Source organism: Stenella coeruleoalba (genome assembly GCF_951394435.1).
Source record: "Stenella coeruleoalba genome assembly, chromosome: 12".
Lineage (NCBI taxonomy): Eukaryota > Metazoa > Chordata > Mammalia > Artiodactyla > Delphinidae > Stenella > Stenella coeruleoalba.
This window is the reverse complement of record NC_137158.1, coordinates 41,343,187-41,364,735: the sequence shown is the minus strand read 5'-3', so window position 1 is coordinate 41,364,735 and position 21,549 is coordinate 41,343,187. Positions and strand designations below refer to the sequence as shown.

Here is a 21,549-nt window from a genome sequence, read left to right as displayed (position 1 = left end):
AGGTTTTGCTTTCGGAGAGCAGAGAAATAGGACTTTAGCTAGTGGTGGGTGTGGAATTAAGGACAGGAGGAAAGATTCAACGAAGAACATAAGGTGTGCTTTTATGCTAATGGAAATGAGGCAGCAGAGGGGAGCAACTGACATATGTGGCAGTGAGCTGTACGATATAAGGTAGAAACAGCGGGTGCAGATAAGGACAGGCTCTGCATTCGGCGCTAAGAAGGAGTTCCCCCCCCCCCCATGACATTTTCTCAATGAAGAATGAAGCAAAGATACCAGCTGAGAGTGGTTTAGGGAGAGAGGACAAGGTATGAATGGTCACTTTGGAGAGTGAAAGAATGAACATATTAGGGAAATTTAGCAGGACTGTCAGGCTGTTTTGAGTATCCTTCAGAGAACTGCAGTCAGTTTAAACTGAGGGTCATAATTCCAACTTTTTCTCTTGCCACGTTTAACGGCTTTGGTTGCAGAACAGGTGGACAGTTGGGTTTTAGCCAGAGTTTTATTAATGTGATTTCAAATGTTGTTAAAACATAACATTTTCCAAATGTCTTCTTTCTGCTATAGCCAAATATAGCTTACTCACTCTAAACCTGCTGTTAGAAGGATGACCTTAGAAGGCTAGCTCAGTATTTTTTTTTTTTTTGCGGTACGCGGGCCTCTCACCACCGCGGCCCCTCCCGTTGTGGAGCACAGGCTCCGGACGCGCAGGCCCAGCAGCCGTGGCCCACGGGCCCAGTTACTCCGCGGCATATGGGATCCTCCCAGACCGGGGCACGAACCCATGTCCCCTGCATTGGCAGGCAGACTCTCAACCACTGCGCCACCAGGGAAGCCCTCAGTATTCTTGATAAACAAAAATGTGCTCAGATGCTCCTTTGCATGTCCCTCTCTCAGGGGTGGGCAGAAAGGAAAAGACACTGCTCCACCACCTCACGGCACTACCATAATGCTGGCGATGCCATCTCGACACTGTTTTCTGTAATCACTGCATTCCATGCATGGTGAGCTTTGAAGTCTTTACCCCACAAGCTTTTTTTTTTTTTTTTTAATCTCTATTTGAGGAGAACATGGCTCCCCTCCATGCATGGATACACACACACACATTCACACATTTAAATTACAGCTGTGTGCATGTATGTATGTATATATATGTGTGTGTATATATATATATACAGCTGGTCTATTATTAACCGTTGCAGGTATCTTATCTTTTTATTTTTTTCTTATAATAGGATTTCAGTTCAACAAGCTTCAGGGAAAAAAAAAGTCAGGCTTAACTCAAATATAAATGTAAAAAGAAAAAATTAGAAAGAGCTTGACAGGGTCCTTCAGTGAATTATAATTATAAAGTTCTTCCTAATATCCAAAGGGAGTACCTAGGTACCTATCCTTTCCTTGCTGGCGTCCTATAACTGCTTATGTAGCCAGTTATATTAGAAATCAACAGACATTTCTTAGAGACAAACCCCAGAAGATGGTAATATGTGAAGCCTCAAGAACAGGTTTTATCAAAATGAGCGTGAAAGGGAGTCAGGTGGGTGACCCACATAGCATCAATCTGTCTATATGAACCAAGGATAAAATTCCTAACAACCTAATTTCAAGTACCTTCCTGCCTATCCAAGAGGCATAACACGAGGAGATTAACATTTACAAAGTTATTTTGAGTGCTTTAAAGAAAATGGTTCTATTACTATATTACCATTATATAATATCCATTGTAACTTAAAATTAAATTGTACACCCCAATGACACCATGCTTCTCAAAATAAAGAAGTCTGTTTTAGCCACATTATTCATAAAATAATTCCTTTCATAATAGTTTCTCTTTCAGTTGTGCATAATTTTGCTTTACCTTTCCATCAGGTGCATGTTACTTATTCATGACCATCCTCTGTCTTTTAATGGTTCTCCTTTCTTTTTTAATCATGCACAGCTACACATTCATTCTCTGTGCTCTAATCTTATTGAAAAACACATTATTTGGGCTTCCCTGGTGGCACAGTGGTTAGGAATCTGCCTGCCAATGCAGTGGACATGGGCTCGAGCCCTGGTCCGGGAAGATCCCACGTGCTGTGGGGCAACTAAGCCCGTGAGCCACAACTACTGAGCCTGCGCTCTACAGCCCGCGAGCCACAACTACCGAAGCCCGCGTGCCTAGAGCCCGTGCTCCGCAACAAGAAAAGCCACCACAGTGAGAAGCCCACACACCACAACGAAGAGTAGCTCCCGCTCGCCGCAACTAGAGAAAGCCCGCACGCAGCAACGAAGACCCAATGCAGCCAAAAATAAATAAATAAAACAAATTTATTTTTTAAAAAAACCACATTACTTGATCCTTAAGTGTCAATAATGACTCCCAATTCAGGGACAACCATGACAGGAGAGGGCAGAAGAGTGGACGACCCTTTCCATCAGGGCAGTTTTAAACCTTTTTCATGATAACATACACCGAGAGGTATATGTATTTGTTGGCACATAACTTACACAACTGTTGTAAGTTGAATTGTGTCCTCCGCAAAAGATATGTTGAGGTCTTAAGCCCCAGTACCTGTGAATATGACCCTATTTGGAAATCAAGTCTTTGCAGATATAATCCTGTTAAGATACAGTCACACTGGAGTGGAGCAGGCCCGTAATCCAGTATGACTGGTGTCCTTATAAGAAGAGACACACACACACAGGGAGGAGTATGCCACGAAGACACAACAGAGGGGAGAATGTCATGTGACACCAGAGATAGAAATTAAAGTGCTGCAAGCCAAGGGTCAGCAGCAAACCACCAGAAGCTAAGAAGCAAGTAAGGATCTTCCCCTGAAGACTTCAGAGGGAGCACAGGCCTGCTGGCACCTTGATTTCTGACTTCAAGCCTCCAGAACTGTGAAACAATAGATTTCTGTTGTTTTAAGCCACCCAGCTTGTGGCTGTACTTTGTTACAGAAGCCCTAGGAAACCAGTAAAACAATGAAGCATAGCCAGTGAGATGCCTTTAGAGAGATCATCTTAAAACCATTCTAATTTATAAAAACAAGTGAAACCATGTGTTATTTTTATAGTAATCAATTATTTGCAATACATGTTACAGCCAATTGGAATGCATCAATAAATATTAATATCTTCATTGAGAACCACAGCAGTAGGTATAACAAAGGATGATGGGAATACTTTAATATTTTTGCTTTAGAAATCTAGAATTTAAAGGTATGCCACTGGCTTGAATTTCTAAATCTGACTTTCCTAACTCTTAGTTTTTGTTTGGATTAATATACTTCGATTGTAAAGTTCCTAAATCCAGCTCAAGAGTCATGCATACAGAGGAACATCTAAATACTCTTAAAGGTCTATAGTGGCTTTGTGGTTTATGTTATACATTGAGCTGACCCGGAGTTGTTCAATGGGCGTAATTCTCAGTGAATTCGAAAGACATGAGCTGAGCAGCCTAAGAGCATTACTGATAGGCTACATGTTATTAGGTTGACATACTTAGTCCTGTCAATTTCTTAATTCAGGGAAAAGGGGAAGTTGAGAGAACACAGGGAATGGATTAACTCATGCATTTATTAATTCATTCCATAAATAGTTCTTGTGCCATGAGCAAGGCATTAGGGACACCATAGTGAACGAGATGCTCACGGAGCTCTTGGGTGTCACGGTAGGGGTGGGGGGGGACACACAACTAATAGTACAGTTAACAATTTAAGTGCAATTGTGCCAAGTGCTACAAAGGTAGAGAACGTTACAAGAACAGAAACTGAGTACCTTCCTTGAGGAAGTGAAAGGAGAGTGAGCTCTAAAGCTCAAAAGACTGCAGTCATGTGTTCCAATGGGTGTAGCAAGAGCCTGTGGCAGAAGAAGCCTAACTTACTCAGGAAACAGTGAGAAGGTCCGTGTGTCTGGAGAGCGGTGATGGGGGATGGGAATGGCGTGAAAGGCAGGATGGCAAGGTAGGTGGGGCCAGACCACCCAGGACCTCTAGGTCTGTCCTGCACATCCCTCCCAAGCCCGCCAGGCTGCCAACCTGTTTCCGACCCCTCCATAGTGTGTAAATAGAGATGGTCTTACTTGATGTGGTGGACTCCAAAGTGACCCCCATGCTCCCCACTTCCTGCTGTTCATGCCTTAGTGTCATAATCTGTGCTGTGTAATGAATTGTGTCTCCCTAAAAAAATATACTGAAGCCCTAAACCCCAATACCCATTAATGTAATCTTATTTGAAAATAGGGTCTTTGCAGACATAATCAAGTCAAGATGATGTTATACTGAATTAGGGTAGACCCTAACCCAGTATGACTGGTGTCCCTACAGGAAGAGGGAAATGTGACACAGACCTAGACACACAAAGGAAGAAGACCATGTGACAATGGAAGCAGAGATTGCAGTGCTGCAGTTGCAAGCCAAGGAACACCAAGGACTGCTGGCAAAATATCAGAATCTAGGAAGAAGCATTCTCCTGTGGGTTTCAGAGTGAACTTGGCTCTGCTGACAACTTGACATTGAACTTCTACCCCCAAACTGTGAGATAAGTTTCTATTGTTTTAAGTCATCTAGTTTGTATTATTTTGTTACAACAGCCTTAGGAAACTGATACAGATTGTGCTTGTGTGTGGGTGGGACCAATGATTTGCTTCTGAGCAACGAGATATGGCAAAGTGATGGCATGTCACCCCAATGATTACATTATGTTATATAAGACTCTGTCTTGCTAGCAGACTCATTCTAGAGACCATCTTCCACATGCCAGCTATGAAGACGCAAGTCGCTATGAGTCCTACAAGGAACAAGTCCATGCGGAACTGCAAGGAGTTGAATTCCACCAACAAACACATGAGCAGGGAAGTGGAGGCCTGAATGAGGCCTCCAGATGACACCACAGCCTGACTGACTTGACTATAGCTTTGTGAGACCCTGTGCAGAGAACCCAGCTAAACTGTGCTTGGAATTCTGACCCACAGAAATCATGAGATAATGAATACATGTTGTTTTAAGCTGCTAACTTTTTAGTAATCTGTTAGATAGCATAGAAAACTAACATGCTTGGACAGTAGCATACCAAACTGTTAGTAGCAGTTTAGCCTTTGCATTCTCTCTGGGCATAGGAAATGTTGAAAGCTGACTCTTTTATGGATATCTTCAGGCACTCTTCTGAGGTTCCCAACACTGGGGACTCTCCTGCAGTTCCCCTGGTGTGAGCACATGTATCTTCTCACATCAGGCATTTTCTTGCTACTCCTTCCTTGGGAATCCAGTGATCACTTCCTGGTTCCTGCTGCTACGGTCCCTCTGGCCAGGACCTACGCCAACGCCATGCCAGCACTCTCCCCCGTGAGGCCTACCTCTGGGCACCTATAAACACTCAAGGATCCTTTGGCCTAACGAACTCTGGGGGGGGTAGGCCATTCCCAACATGGCAGCCCTCTCCTCAGCCTGTCCCTCTGCTTCAGCTTTGCTACACAGCAGTCCAAAGCCAACAGCTCCATGGGGTCCCTCCAACAACAGAGCACTACATTAAGCTTGTCCAGAGTCCTAGTTCTCTCTAGGCTGGAGGTGAAGGAGTAGGGGTGGGTGACAGTCACTGCACGGCAACAGTGCACTCCGAAGACTCTCTTTACCAATCTCTTCTCTACATTCTGTAAACGTTTTTATCTTTGATCTGGTTCAAGAGTCCAAGAGTCACGGAATCAGCCTGAGCACCTCCTTTACAAATTCTGTGCATGGGGTCTGTCTCACAATCACTTTCCTATCTATTGTTTTGGAAACCCCATCAGAATGGAGGCAGGAAAAGTGCCACTTTAACCACCTGTTTCTTTTAGTATTCCCAAGTCATAAAATAAGAGTAAAATTTAGTGTTAATGTTACAACTCATTTCTAGCTGACATTTAAAAGAATCAGTGATATTTACATTCTTAGACAATTGTTAACATGATGAACTCTATTTAAAATAATTACTCAACACTCTTGAACAAATTTATCTATGTTTTGCAAGCAGAAATTCAGAACAAGGCAGAAGCCAAGGAATCAAATATTCTCAAGTACGTAAAAGCTCTAATTATGGGTGGCCAAAGCGCCCTATTTAAAATACAAAGTTTATTCATTCATTTACTGAGCAAATATTTACTGAGTACCTCTTAAGTGACGGACTGTTTTATTTAAACTTTTAAAATATTTAATTTTGACTTTATCTAGTTAGTTTAAAAAAAAAGTATAAGAGAAAAATGCACATCAGGATAAGTCTTAGAAATGCATATAACTCCAGAATTACCTGAAAAGGCATTGCTGTAATATCTAGACAGGGTCTGCATGATGTCTTTTGAGTGCTGGGTCCACGGCGCTATCTTTCTGTAGGTTTTTACACGATGAACAAGTTGGGAACCACCATACTGAAGGGACAGGGTATCCCCATGATCTTCATAGAGTTCCTCAAATAACCTAAGCAAAACATACAAACACTAAAGAATTTCACCCAAAGTATTACACACGTATTCACTTAGCTGTGGACTCAAAACAAGTATTTTACTTTATGAATTCCTCTAAGCCTTTCTTTTCAAGTAGACTCTTCAACATCTTGAAGGTATATGCACATACAAAATATATTATATTTTATAGTAATGGTCTAATAAGCAACAAAGTCAAAGAAAATGCTATACATATATATATAAAAAAAAAAGCAGGGGCACCAAAAGCATAACCCATCAAAGCCAGACCAAGGTGGTTTTAACTCTATTAAAAGAATCCTAACTTTCTGCAGCCTGCCAAATCAATTGACCTCCCACGACAGAATTTTCTGTTCTCTCTGAATTGCCTTTGGGAAAAAGGACATGCTCTTGTCACAAACAAACCATATTCTTTCCTAGAAATACACGTTTGAAACTTATGTTTCTTCAAGTGCCTGTCAAAGACTTTTTAGTGCAGTGATATCTGAGGACCTGGCCATTTGTAAGCTCATCACTTTTTTTTTGACAGAGCCTTTATGACTATCTCAGAGGACCTATAACAGCGATCACTGCATTTTCAAGAAATGGTACTTCACACAATGTCATGGACCCAACGGCCAGTGAATAAACAGTATTCCTTACTGAAGAATCAATGTTTTATCTGTCTTATATGTTTAATTCAAAATATATGAAGGCTTATTACTTTGTCTTCCTAATGCAGTCTGGATTTATTTCTTAAAAAACCCACTAGTTTGGATTTATCTAAAGTACATAATGTTTATTGATAATTAACACAAATAGGAAAATAAAAACCATGGTAACAATACACAAGGTTTTAACAGAAATATATATTACCAAATTAATTTGAATAATGTCTTTTAACAACATGGTTTTTGAGAAGCTGAAAGGAGAAACAAGTTCATAAAAGTCCTTATTAATCAGGTTTGCTTTCTGTCATTACCAGCATTCGAAAGGCAGAAAATAAGGCTTACCTAACTGCATCTGTATCAAACTGTAGATTCGGTTTGTCAATTAAGCCCAAGGAATACAGCTGATAAGCCAGAGCACATTTCCCCACCATAAACTGTGCTGTGTTGGTGCGATCCAAACAGTCCACACAGTTGGTTCGAAGAACACCAGTCTAAAGAGAAACACCTTGAACTGTCATTCATTATTCAGTCACCAAAACTACCTCCATCCTACTTTAGATTTCTTTAAGCAATAGAAGATAGCTGCAGGCAGGGTATTATTCCTGAACAAATAATGAACATTTTTTTCATTATAAAAGGTTATATTTGCTGTTCACTTAATACTGCTGCAACAGCATCATTGCACCCTCTAGTCTATATTTGAATTATTTTCTTTAGTTTAACAAGATAAAAATAGCTAACATTTTCCACATGTATCAATTAGTAAAATACGTGCTTTTTCCCCTGATCTATCTCCTTTACTGTACAAACTAAAATATTCAGTGGGTGAGGCCATTTCATTCTTAAAGCATAATTAATATATATACTGTTGTATTTGGTTCATTTTCCAAAGTCTTTCTAATTTATTCTTTTCACATTTCTGTTTATGGTTCTATTTCCAATAACAAAATTTATACTATATAGAAAAAATCTGTGGGCGATGATTATTTCAGCTACACATCCTTCACAAGAGTTAAACACTAGCAGTAAGGCTTTTAAAACTCATTCTCAGGACTTCCCTGGTGGCGCAGTGGTTAAGAATCTGCCTGCCAGTGCAGGGGACACGGCTTCCAGCCCTGGTCCAGGAAGATCCCACATGCCGCGGAGCAACTAAGCCCGTGCGCCACAATTACTGAGCCTGCGCTCTTAGAGCCTGCAAGCCACAACTCCTGAAGCTCACATGCCACAACTACTGAAGCCCACACGCCTAGAGCCCGTGCTCCACAACAGGGAAGCCACCGCAATGAGAAGCCCGTGCACCACAATGAAGCATAGCCCCTGCTCACCGCCGCTAGAAAAAACCAGCGTGCAGCAACAAAGACCCAACGCAGCCAAAAATAAATAAACATATTTTTAAAAAACCCCTCATTCTCAAATGATTAATAATTTTGCATTCAATAAGCAGTATCTCTCTCCATGGTTGCTTTCAGAAAACATCATACACTGTGGATACAGATTCTATTCATTATTAATACAATGTCATCTATACCTGCAGGCGACCAGTGGAAATCACACATCCTCCTAGTTCATTCCACCTGTGTTTAAAAATACATGCTTTAATTAAAAATTTTTAATAACATAATCTATATTCATATTTGGTACTAGCTCTTTATTAAGAATCAAAGTAATAGGGCTGAATGCCCCTGAATAATCAGCTGATTCAGTTTACTTTCATTCTCTCAGGAAAGTGAATATGCAAGTCACAGAGATAGAATGCTATCCATGCTCTAAAGGGAGACCAGGAAAGGAGCATCTTAACCTGCTCCAGCCCTACACTCTTAGCATTTTGTCACCCATGTTCAACCAAAATCTCTCATGCTTTAATTTAAGCGCATTTCCTGTTTGGTCTCTACAGACATGACTAATAATTGCAGGGCAACTTTATAATAAAATCTTCCAAGCCTGATCCTTCTCGCCTCAACGTCAGGAGGCCCCACCTCCTCCAGCTTTTCTTCATGGGGCTTTGTTACAGTCCTTCGGTGGTTTTTACAGTCTTCCTTATTATTTTCTTTCCTACATACTTTCTCCACGTGCTAATGAATGCCTGGGGAAATGTTCTTATTACATAAGTACTATATCATGATATTACTATTTTAATTATTTAAAATATTTTAATTATTTAAAACAAGGTGCAGTGAAGAAAATAACACAGCAGGCCTGACTGCCATCCTCAGAAAGGCCTGCTTACAAGGCTGGCCCGTGGCTGGAGTCCGGAACTTCAGTTCCCACCATTCCCAGAACAGACAAGAGTGGCTCAATGTGCCTAAGCCGTCTGTAGAAACAACATGGTTTGCTGAACATCCTTTCCTTCTGCGAGTCTGAAATTTTGGAAGCTGCCAGGCAGAGGCTGCCTATAGGACCACCTCCAATAAAAACCCTGGCACCAAGTCTTTCATCATCTCCCCTGGGTGGCGACATTTCACACACACATCACAAGTCGCTGGGAGAATTAGCGCTCTCTGTGTGCCTCTACCAGGAGAGGACTCTGGAAGCATGCCCCTGATTTCCTCTGGACTTCATCCCATGTGCCTTTCCCCTTGGCTAATTTTGCTTTGTTTTGTTTGGTAGTAATAAATCACAGCCAAGAGAACAACAATATGCTGGGTCCTTTGAGTTCTCCTAGTGAATCACTGAGCCTGGGAGTGGTCTTGGGGACCCTGGTCACAGGTGCCCCGAAATTCAAACTATAACAAAAGGATTACTTGCAAAGATGTACACATTAGTAGTTGGTTGTTTTTTGTTTTTGCTTTGTGTGTGTGTGTGTGTGTGTGTGTGTGTGTACCATTATAGTTAACTTTACTAACTGAAAATAAAATACTGGAAATATATAATATTGGTCCCTTAAAAGATAAATAAAGCACATTTGCTTGATCTGAAGGTGCTCACAAAGTAGTAATGAGGAAAGACTTGTGAGCAACTAACTATAATACAGTGATACATTTTCATTAAAATGTTAGTTTAAATACTAACGTATACACTGGTTTATTAGAAAATTTTTCCTGCTCCTATTTAATACTGAAGAATAGAATTCATTACAGAAAATTTTACTTTACAGAAATATTTTACGTAATGTTTATTCTAAGAAGCAAGAGATTCCATGGCTTCCATCTCAGGGTATATACCCGCAGAGGAAACTGCATGCCATCGTGAACGTTCATTCCACAGTCACATGGGCTGCGTGTCTTGTCTCCCCAAAGGAATAAAGTCATCCATCTTCCAAGGAGTCAAACTGCTCATATTTAGAATATTTTTATCTGTAAGAGCAAAATTCTTGATTTCTTTTAGGTTTTAAAACACCATACATACTTTTCATCTGGCCGCAAAATGCTACAGTATGAATCAGGGCGGTTTACAAAGAAGCCTGTTTTCTTCACCACACTTTCTGCAATCACGTTCAGGCGATCCAGAACATTACACAGCTTGCTGAGGGCAAGGAGGAAGAATGAGAGAAGTGAGAACAGCCCACGTCTTAATACATATTTATTCTCACATCTAAAGCAAAGTCTACAGTAATGATACTCAGGGATTTAATTTTTAAAATCTCTGGTTTGTACTCAATAGGAACATTGTAAGAATTAATTTGTAGAATGCAATGTGTACTCAATAACTAGCAAGATTTGGCACAAGGAGACATGAAGGGCCTGTAAGTCGATAGCAACTATTGGCAAGCCTTAAACTCGGCACATGACATCCCCCTGCAAGAGCTTTTCCCAAAGCCTTTCACTCCCCAAGGGTGCAGTCAGTTAAATATGGATTCATGAAATGTGAAGAGAGCACAATGCACAGTGCAGTGGAAGGGGAAGAAAACACTGGAAAATAAATTACTACTGATGGCACCAACCTGCAACCAGGCTTATACTATGGGAAGGTGTGTGTGTGTGTGTGTGTGTGTGTGTGTGTGTGTGTGTGTGTGTGTGTGTGTGTGTGTGTGTGTGTGTGTGTGTGTATGTTTCTGTGTGCGCACATGTACATGTATCTAACTACATAAAATGATTCAGAAAAAAGTACAATGAGTCAAGTGCAAAACAATACAGTGACATTTAAAAATAACGGAGACCTCAATATGAACCTAATGTTTATATGACCCCTAGTAAATGAATGCAAGTTCCTTGGATGAGATGAGTTTTGAATCAGATCTTGACAGAGAGGTGGGAAAGCAGCCAGTGGAGGGCAGGGGGAAACAACAGGAACAAAGGTTCCAGAATTGGACCTTGGCTGCTGCACTGGGGACAGAACAGGAAGGTTAGCTTTTCAGGAACAGAACAGCCCTGGGAATAAAGAAGAAGTTATGCATTCTGGAACCAACCAGGTGATGGGGCTTTAACATTACACTAAGGGGTTTGGATTTACTATAAACAGTCAAGAGTTAGTACTGGTTCATCCATGCGTGAGATAATCTGAAAGTGGTGTCTGAGAAAGTGATTAAACAGGGAGAAAGAATGAAATAGAAAAAAGTGAAGCTAATGCCTTTAAGGAAAAGCAGCAGAGTAAAGATGTTCTGAGGTCACTAGATACTTCAAAGAGAATTTCTAAATGGTAAAAATGGTGGGCAAAAAGAATTTGGTCAACTAATTTAAGCCCTCAAATTATACACCAGCAGTTAAACAGCCCCTCAAGCCGGTTCACAAAGGAAATGAAAAAAGTAACATTCATTTTACCAGAGAGATCAGCTTCCTGCTACTTTACATCACAAGAAGAGGAAAATATAACCAGACGTATGAGCATCTGCTCACCTTTTGGTGTACTTGGCCATATCCCAAGGAATATAAATAATCGTGTGCTCGGGAGGCAAAAACTGGTTGAGGTAGGTCACAGCAGCTACGAGTTCTTCACTCAAAATTCTCTCATGCTTTCTTTTCTCTCGTTCCTTTACCAAAAATTAAACATTTTCAGTGTTCTAGCTACCTTAAATCAGAGGAACAGACTTTTAACATAACTTTGCCACTAAGACAAAAAGCTGAAGTGCTAAATATACAAAAATGAAACCTACCTACTCAAATTAAAATAATGCAAAGAAATAAATGCATCACTGACTTACAGTCAACAGATAATGAGCATTAAAGACTCAAGGAGATCAGATTTCTTCCTCATAGCCTCCTACAGTCCCAAGAAGCCCAGCTCACCCTACACAGGCCTGTCCTACACACTCCACACTCCACTTTGGTGAAGGAGAACTTCCCAAGGACCAGAAGAAAGGAACCTCCAACCCCAGCCAGCTAAGGACCAGAGAGAAATCAACTGGGCCTAGATGGCTAATCCCCAAACTGGCAGAGCGGAGAATGCTTTCGCAGGCTTCATAGGCTTTTTTTTTTTTTTTTTGGCTGTGTTGGGTCTTCGTTGCTGTGCGCGGGCTTTCTCTAGTTGTGGCGAGCGGGGGCTACTCTTCATTGCGGTGCGTGGGCTTCCCATTGCGGTGGCTTCTCTTGTTGCGGAGCACGGGCTCTAGGCACGTGGGCTTCAGCAGTTGCAGCACATGGGCTCAGTAGTTGTGGCTCACGGATTCTAGAGCGCAGGCTCAGTAATTGTGATGCGGGCTTAGTTGCTCCACGGCATGTGGGATCTTCCCGGACCAGGGCTTGAACCTGTGTCTCCTGCACTGGCAAGCGGATTCTTAACCACTGGGCCACCAGGGAAATCCCGTTCATAGGCTTTTAAACTTGACTCTCATAAAATCCCCGTGAGGTAGCCAAGGCAGCCATGTCTTCCCCTTTTACACTGTGGCTGGATGAACTGACGCTGAGAGGCGTTCATGGGACTAAACCTGACTGTCCACCTCCTTGCCTGCTGTAGCTCCTTAGATATCATACTGCCTCCCATTCAAGAGGAGCTGGTGCATAGTGTCCAGCTTTGTGGTTGGAGTGCTGGCTCTGCCTCTTACCAGCCACATGGCCTTGAGCAAGGTTCTCAACTTTCCTTGGCCTCCATTTCTTCGTCTGTAAAATGGGTAACAGAAGTATCTCACTTAAAGGATTAATGTGAGGTTTAACTGAGATGAAACATGATAGTTTCTTATCAGAGCATATGACACATGGTAAGGATTAATAAAAATTAACTTTATTGTTAGCCTGATCAGGACTTCACATAGAAACAAACAAAAAACAATTAATTCAGCAATATGGATACAGCACTGAGGTACTATTGCTGGCATCAAAATAGGTCTACACTGTTTTCAACCATGGTGATTACTTTTCAACTGTCATGAATTTAATTAGATAATCACTGAGGAAACAGAAAAGGGGTATCTATTTTGCACAGCTGTATGTATGGAGGAATTAGTTAAGAATTGATTAAGAACAGCATTAAATCAGTTTGGGATGAACAAATATTTAGCTTATTTTTACATCTGAGAAAATTAAATTGTATACCTGTAATTTTCTCAAAAGCACTTTAAGCCAGCTAGAGAAACAAAAAGTTTTTGAATTTCTTATATCAAATCTGACATTTAATGAGACAGATAAGGTTATTTCATCAACTTTCAATCATGTCTATGTAAAGAATCTGCTTTATGCATTGTCTGCCCACAGTGGATTAGCTAGTGGATTGTTTCATCGACCTTCTTTGGTCACAGACCCCTTTAACAACCAGATGAAAACTTCACATATGCAAGTGATTGTTTCAAAGGGTTCAGAGACACCCCCCCACCAATGGCCGTCCATGGACCCCGGATTAAAGTCCTCTGATGTACAATGACATCAGATCCCTGGTTGGCTTCCTACTGATCCCCAGTAGAAGCAATGACAGTATAAGGATTGCTCCAAAATGTCTGACAAACAGTGTCTCAAACCTCCACATGGTGGAGTGGAGGGAGGGCAGGAGATAGTGCACAACACAGGGCAAAAGAGAAATCAAGAAAAGTATTCCACTTTAGACACTTCATACGGAGGCAGAATAAAGAGTGGCTATCCGTTGATACCATGCTACACACACATGCACACATACACACATTCTTTGACAAGTTAATGAGGAGTTCTAAGTGAACTGAATAAACATCTCCTTTTGTCCTATGAATAAAATAACTAATGACAAAAACATTTTTTTCTATTCTACAAAACAGCAACTTAATCTCCAAACAATTTTCTAGTCATTGCCAGGATTTTTATGGCAATGAAACAATAAACAAGGACAATTTTAAAATCCACTGACTGCCCTTTAAATATTAAGAAATAAATGTTCATTTGAGAAAGCTGGGCAGGAACACTTTACAACCACACGTATCTGATATTATATTTTGAACCTGCATATTTAATAGAGAAATACATTATTTCAAACATCATAAACTGAATTTCCACTTAACCATAGCTTTTAACCACACTATAAGGACTCTAAAATATGAAGAAAATGCACTAATTAAGGTCGATGTTTATGTTCTAGCGATAACCTTGTAATTTAGTGCTTCAGCAATAATTTATTTCTATACTAACAATCTCTTATGGCTTATAGCTTACTAGAAAAGTGTTCATGAGGGTTCTTATTACTAGAGTTTTCCTTTTTGAATTTTTTGATTATGTCTCTTATACCTGCTGTTCAATATCAGGCTGAGGCTGTGGACCATCCACCTATTGCCGTATGTTATTCTGAGTTGATGGGGGAGAGACGTGAAAATGAAACTTCTGAACTGATGTGAACCAAAGTCTAAAAAATGATGTATTTAATACCTGAATGATTTATTTTACAAAGTCAATCCCTCATAGGATGCAATAATTTCATAAAGCAAAGAGCAACAAAGGAAGAAATAAAGCTTCCTGCCTCACTGTCCCCAGCCCCTCCTCTCCACTCCCCTCCTCCGGAGCCACACGCTCACAGGCACACACACACACCCTGCTCCTCTGAATCCTCGCACTTGGTTCTACGGTCTTTTCCCCGCAACTGGATCTCGGTCTGTGCCCCGCTCCTGGGCGGCTCCCAGTACCTGTTCCTCCTCCACTCTAGCTAAGCCATCCTTCCCACCCTCACATCTCAGATCAAGTCATCACCACAGGTAACTCCTCTGCCTTCAACATTTCTTATCCAGAACCTCTTTTATTTTCAGATGGCTTGTTTTAAACACCCCACCTCACCAGGACCCCAGTCCACCGACAGCACTGCTTTCTTCATCACCCTCTCCAACACTCCCCCTCCTCCAGCTCAGGTTTCATGGTCTGCTTCAATTAGACTTCCGCCAACATCCAAAACTCCTATTATCTGTCTTTCTACATCACGCCTGCCTGGCAGAACTGAACGAACCCAATTATCTACTTCCTCTGTGCTCACAGCCATACACAAGCCCTGCCAGGAAAAGTCAGGCAATAGCAGAATTTAAGAAATCTTGGGGGACTTCCCTCGTGGCGCAGTGGTTAAGAATCTGCCTGCCAATGCAGAGGACACGGGTTCGATCCCTGGTCCTGGAAGATCCCACATGCCGCGGAGCAATTAAGCCCATGCACCACAACTGCTGAGCCTGCGCTCTAGAGCCCGCGAGCTGCAACTACTGAGCCCGTGTGCTGCAACTACTGAAGCCCACGCACCTGGAGCCCATGCTCCGCAACAAGAGAAGCCACTGCAATGAGAAGCCCTCGCACCACAATGAAGAGTAGCCTCTACTCACTGCAACTAGAGAAAGCCCACGTGCAGCAACAAAGACCCAACGCAGCCAAAAATAAATTAATTAATTAAAAAAAAAAGAAAGAAATCCTGATCACCAACCTGAAATTAGCCCTTAGCATTTCCTGGAGGTCTCTGGTCAATCCACCCTCGCACATACATGAAGGCTGTGAAACTTCCACCACCCTCAAACCTCTGCTCTGAGCAGGTGACCGTCCCTCTTACCTTAAGGAGAAGTTAAAGTTATCAGGAAGGAGCATGTACGCGTACACAACACACACACACACACACACACACACACACGTACCCTTACTATTCTCTGTCCTCCCATTAAAATAATTCCTCCCTCCATGTTTCAGATTTCCTCCCTTCTGAAGCACATGATGCCCCTGATCGTCCTTTCTCTCTCCTGTGTTTTATACCTCTCAAGGATCCCAAATGGATCCTTCCCACAGGCTTTTAAACACAGCATTATGCTCTCTTAAAAACAAAAAAAAACAAAAAAAACCATACTGATGAAAACACCAACTCTTCTTCATTTCTCATTAGGTACTTCATTTCCCCAGGACGAGGGAAGTCCTCCTACAGCTCAGTCCACTTCAGTCAGTGCTCTCAGTGTTGGTAACACAAGGAGCATATTTCCTGTTTTCATCTTACTTGACCTGTCAGCAGCCTTTGCCACTGTTGATTGCTTCCTTCCTTCCTCATGAAACACGCTTTCTCTTAGCTCTCATAACACGGCACTCACCTGGTTTTCCTCCTACTTTTCTGTCTGTTCTTTCCCAGGCTCCTTTACAGACTCTGCCTGCTCTAACTGGACATTAAGAGCTGGGGGGTCCTCAAGACAAGACTGGAGGCTCTTCCCTCTTCCCACTCTGAACCCTCTAAATGGGCATCACCTCCATGCCCATGCCTTCAAATATCGCTGGGACACACATGAGCCACAAAATCACATCTCAGCCCAGACCTCTCTCCTGAGCTTCTATCTCACACGCTGGCCACTCACTTGCCAGCTCCTCTGACAGGACTCAATCCATCTCAAACCTCAGCACATCCAAACCGTACTCACCATCTTCCCTCACAGACTGAGTCCACGGTCCCTGGCTCAGTGAATGGCATCACCATCCATCCACCTGATACTCGCCAGAAACCTAGGAATCAAGCCTGACATCTCCCTCTCCCTCATATCAGACCCAGCTCATCACTGAGTCTACTGCCTGTGTCCACTTCTCTCCACCTCTACCACACCACCCGAGTTTAGGCCAGTTACCCTTTTCTGGATAATTCTAACAGCCACCTATGTGGTCTTCCAACATAGACTTTAGCCTTGGACCAATCCATTCATTCTCTAGATTGAGGTCAGGACAATCTATCAAAACAGAAATCTGATCACCTATCCTCTCAGCCATACAAAACCTTCAATGGTTTTGGAAAGTCAGGATAAAGACCAGACTCATTAACACACCCTACAAGGCTCTGCATGTCTGGCATAACTCCCTCATCCTCTGGGACCCAGCCAGACAAGCCTTTTCTTCCTTAAATCCACCAAATCCCCTCCTGTCTCAGGGCCTTTGTACCTGCTGTTTCCTTTCTTCTTGGCCTTGTTAATGCCTCTTCGTTCAGGCTGAGCTGACTCATCGCTTCCTCAGGGAAGACTTCTTTCCCCTTATAAGCTCTCATAGCATCGTAACCCAGTGTCGGTACCTCTGCATCACTTCACCATCTCCTCTGTTAGACTGGTAGCCCTGGGAAGGCAGCCACTGCTTCTATGATTGCCCTGGCACAAAGGAAACCTTCAGAACTGCTTGTCAAATGGTGGACTAAATGGACATAGGATTACTTGGTTTTTAATTAAATTGAATTATACTTACTAACCGACTTCTCAGAATAATCTCAGATACTACTAGTTTGTCGGCCAACTGCCACAAACATAATATAACAAAACCCTTGCTTTTCATACACTCAGAGTTTTCCTGGCCACAGAATGAGATTCTTCCATTTCACTTCATTGCAACAGAGACAGCCATAATTTGTTTTTAAAATATAGAATTCAGTATTATTTTATTATTGGTTTCTGATTTTTTTAACATCTTTGCTGGAGTATAATTGCTTTACAATGGTGTGTTAGTTTCTGCTTTATAACAAAGTGATCAGCTATATGTATACTTACATACCCATATCTCCTCCCTCTTGCGTCGTCTCCCTCTCACCCTCCCTATCCCACCCCTCTAGGTGGACACAAAGCATGGAGCCGATCTCCCTGTGCTATGCAGCTGCTTCCCACTAGCTATCTATTTTACATTTGGTAGTGTATGTATGTCCATGCCACTCTCTCACTTCGTCCCAGCTTATCCTTCCCCCTCCCTGTGTCCTCAAGTCCATTCTCTACGCCTGTGTTTTTATTCCTGTCCTGCCCCTAGGTTTTTCAGAACGCTTTTTTGGTTCCATGTGTATGTGTTAGCATATAGTATTATGTTTTTCCTTTTCTGACTTACTTCACTCTGTATGACAGTCTCTAGGTCCATCCACCTCACTACAAATAACTCAATTTCATTTCTTTTTATGGCTGAGTAATATTCCATTGTATATATGTGCCACATCTTTTTTATCCATTCATCCGATGATGGACACTTAGGTTGCTTCCATGTCCTGGCTACTGTAAACAAAGCTGCAATGAACATTGTGGTACATGACTCTTTGTGAATTACGGTTTTCTCAGGGTATATGCCCAGTAGTGGGATTGCTGGGTCGTATGGTAGTTCTATTTTTAGTTTTTTAAGGAACCTCCATACTGTTCTCCATAGTGGCTGTATCAATTTACATTCTCACCAACAGCACAAGAGGGTTCCCTTTTCTCCACACCCTCTCCAGCATTTATTGTTTGTAGATTTTTTTGATGATGGCCATTCTGACTGGTGTGAGGTGATACTTCATTGTAGTTTTGATTTGCATTTCTCTAATGATTAGTGATGTTCAGCATTCTTCCATGTGTTTGTTGGCAATCTGTATGTCTTCTCTGGAGAAATATCTATTTAGGTCTTCTGCCCGTTTTTGGATTGGGTTGTTTGTTTTTTTGATATTGAGCTACGTGAGCTGCTTGTAAATTTTAGAGATTCTTTGTCAGTTGCTTCATTTGCAAATATTTTCTCCCATTCGGAGGGTGGTCTTTTCATCTTGTTTACGGTGTCCTTTGCTGTGCAAAAGCTTTTAAGTTTCATTAGGTCCCATTTGTTTATTTTTGCTTTTATTTCCATTTCTCTAGGAGGTGGGTCAAAAAGGATCTTGCTGTGATTTATGTCATAGAGTGTACATGCCTATGTTTTCCTCTCAGAGTTTGATAGTGTCTGGCCTTACATTTAGGTCTTTAATCCATTTTGAGTTTATTTTTGTGTATGGTGTTAGGAAGTGTTCTAATTTCATTCATTTACATGTAGCTGTCCAGTTTTCCCAGCACCACTTATTGAAGAGGCTGTCTTTACTCCATTGTATACTCTTGCCTCCTTTATCAAAGATAAGGTGACCACATGTGCATGGGTTTATCTCTGGGCTTTCTATCCTGTTCCATTGATCTATATTTCTGTTTTTGTGCCAGTACCATACTGTCTTGATGACTGTAGTTTTGTAGTAAAGTCTGAACTCTGGGAGCCTGATTCCTCCAGCTCCGTTTTTCCTTCTCAAGATTGCTTTGGCTGTTTGGGGTCTTTTGTGTTTCCATACAAATTGTGAAATTTTTTGTTCTAGCTATGTGAAAAATGCCATTGGTAGTTTGATAGGGATTGCACTGAATCTGTAGATTGCTCTGGGTAGTAGAGTCATTTTCACAATGTTGATTCTTCCAATCCAAGAACATGGTATCTCTCCATCTGTTTGTATCATCTTTAATTTCTTTCATCAGTGTCTTATAGTTTTCTGCATATAGGTTTCTTGTCTCCTTAGGTAGGTTTATTCTTAGGTATTTTATTCTTTTTGTTGCAATGGTAAATGGGAGTGTTCGCTTAATTTCTCTTTCAGATTTTTCATCATTAGTGTATAAGAATGCAAGAGATTTCTGTGCATTAATTTTGTAACCTGCTACATTACCAAGTTCATTGATTAGCTCTAGTAGTTTTCTGGTAGCATCTTTAGGATTCTCTGTGTATAGTATCATGTCATCTGCAAACAGTGACAGATTTACTTCTTCTTTTCCGATTTGGATTCCTTTCATTTCTTCTTATCTAGTCGCCCTGCCCTCTACCCCGGCCTTTGACCTGACTGCCTACTCATATACACAAGATACGTTGACCAGTGTACTCTGACAAGGAAGCACAGAATCATGAAGCCAGGCCACCACTCTGTCCACCCGATCCTTAAGCTACAACCACACCCAATTTCTGAATCTAGTCTTTAGATCCCACTACCACATATTATCTTGCCCAGCAGATCTTGTGGATGGTCAACGAAGTGGTTGTATCAAGGCTAGGCTGTGGCTGTTTGACCTCCATGCTTCCTTCTCCAAGCTGTCCTAGAAGCTGAGGCAGAATTTCACCTGCACCTAGTTCACCCCAGAAAATCAGGAGACTGACACGCTCATTGCTCTCTTCCCTAGGGAACACACCACGGATTCTCCCACGTACTCAGGGAAGAGGCCACATGGAATCAGAGGCCAAAGGACAGAGGCTCAGACACCGTGAGCCATCATAGCATGATAAATCCACAAGTCTCTCCTCTGGGGAGAGGTAAGGCAGGCTTGTTAAACCCCTCCATGTTGTCCAGTGTAACTGAATTTCATAACCAAACAGATAGCACGTCATACCTTCACTAAATTTAAGATGATGATGGGGGAGCCAAACCTCTGAAGCATCTGGTCAAAGTGAAGAGCAGCCACATGGGCAAATGGATCTGCCTGATCCACTGGGGGGGACAAAAAAAAATGAGTAAGTACCAGAATGAAAACTGTAAAGAAAGAATAAAAGAAGTACAGTGTTTTGTTTTGCATTATAATGTTTAAAGAAATGCAATTCAACTAATCTTCTGGTAGTTTCATGTCTCAAATTCCTCTCGAGCTTATCAATCATTCTTCATGTATTTATTGAATTTGAATGATTCTTACATTTCTGAATATAAATAATTACATTTATATTTTATAATATAAATAATTTACTAGTGGCCAAAATTAAAAATACATATATAAAAGTTATTGCATAAAAATATTAGTAGTCCTTCTTCTAAATGATCTACTCTTCAGTACTAAAACTTCATTAAAACCCAAGCATTTATGAGATTTCTGTGATAGTAGTTCATTATCTCTAAATGTGGGTAAAGAAGAGTTACTATTAAAAAAAGACTGTTCCACGCACATGTAATAGGTGGCTTAGGCATCATAGTTGAAATGTCCTGAGACCAGTATAAGGGAACTGATCCTCTAACTTGCACATAAGAAGAATAACTTCCTGCAGTAAAAGACATGACAGAAGCATCGCAGAGTATTTGTTCCGTTTCCACTTCATTTGCAACATCACCCTGGAAAGAAAGGTGTGTTTAAAAATATTTTATATCCTTAGAATTTTTTAATGGAAAAAATTTCAAGTACACAATGAAAATATAATTCCTAGTCTTAGAATGTTTTAAAAGAGGTAAACGTTGATCAACATTCAATGTGCATATTAAAAAAAGGAAAATCATTAAAATGCAATAAAGGAAGCAATTAAAAATAGCAGAGAATAGACAAGGGAAAAATCAAGTTAAGTAGCTAATAATACAAGTAATAGATAGAGAACAGCTTGAGTGATATAAATGGCAGAGAAGGAGACCAAAAAAAACCAATCACATGAAATTATACAGGAGGTTAGGAAGACCAGTGAAATAT

At 41.2% G+C, this 21,549-nt stretch overlaps 1 protein-coding gene across 3 annotated transcripts in view; it reads right to left on the bottom strand.

Moving 5' to 3' along the window:
* FIG4 (FIG4 phosphoinositide 5-phosphatase) overlaps positions 1-21,549 on the bottom strand; it is a 132,277-nt gene that overhangs the window by 62,731 nt on the left and 47,997 nt on the right. For all 3 annotated transcript variants that reach the window (XM_079938629.1, XM_079938631.1, XM_079938630.1), the window contains exons 9-15: positions 21,041-21,203; positions 20,497-20,594; positions 11,858-11,991; positions 10,431-10,547; positions 8,614-8,659; positions 7,428-7,576; positions 6,264-6,430 (exon numbers count right to left, since the gene is read on the bottom strand). In XM_079938629.1, coding sequence (XP_079794755.1) covers positions 6,264-6,430; positions 7,428-7,576; positions 8,614-8,659; positions 10,431-10,547; positions 11,858-11,991; positions 20,497-20,594; positions 21,041-21,203 — 874 coding nt within the window. The remainder of the gene's footprint in view (positions 1-6,263; positions 6,431-7,427; positions 7,577-8,613; positions 8,660-10,430; positions 10,548-11,857; positions 11,992-20,496; positions 20,595-21,040; positions 21,204-21,549) is intronic.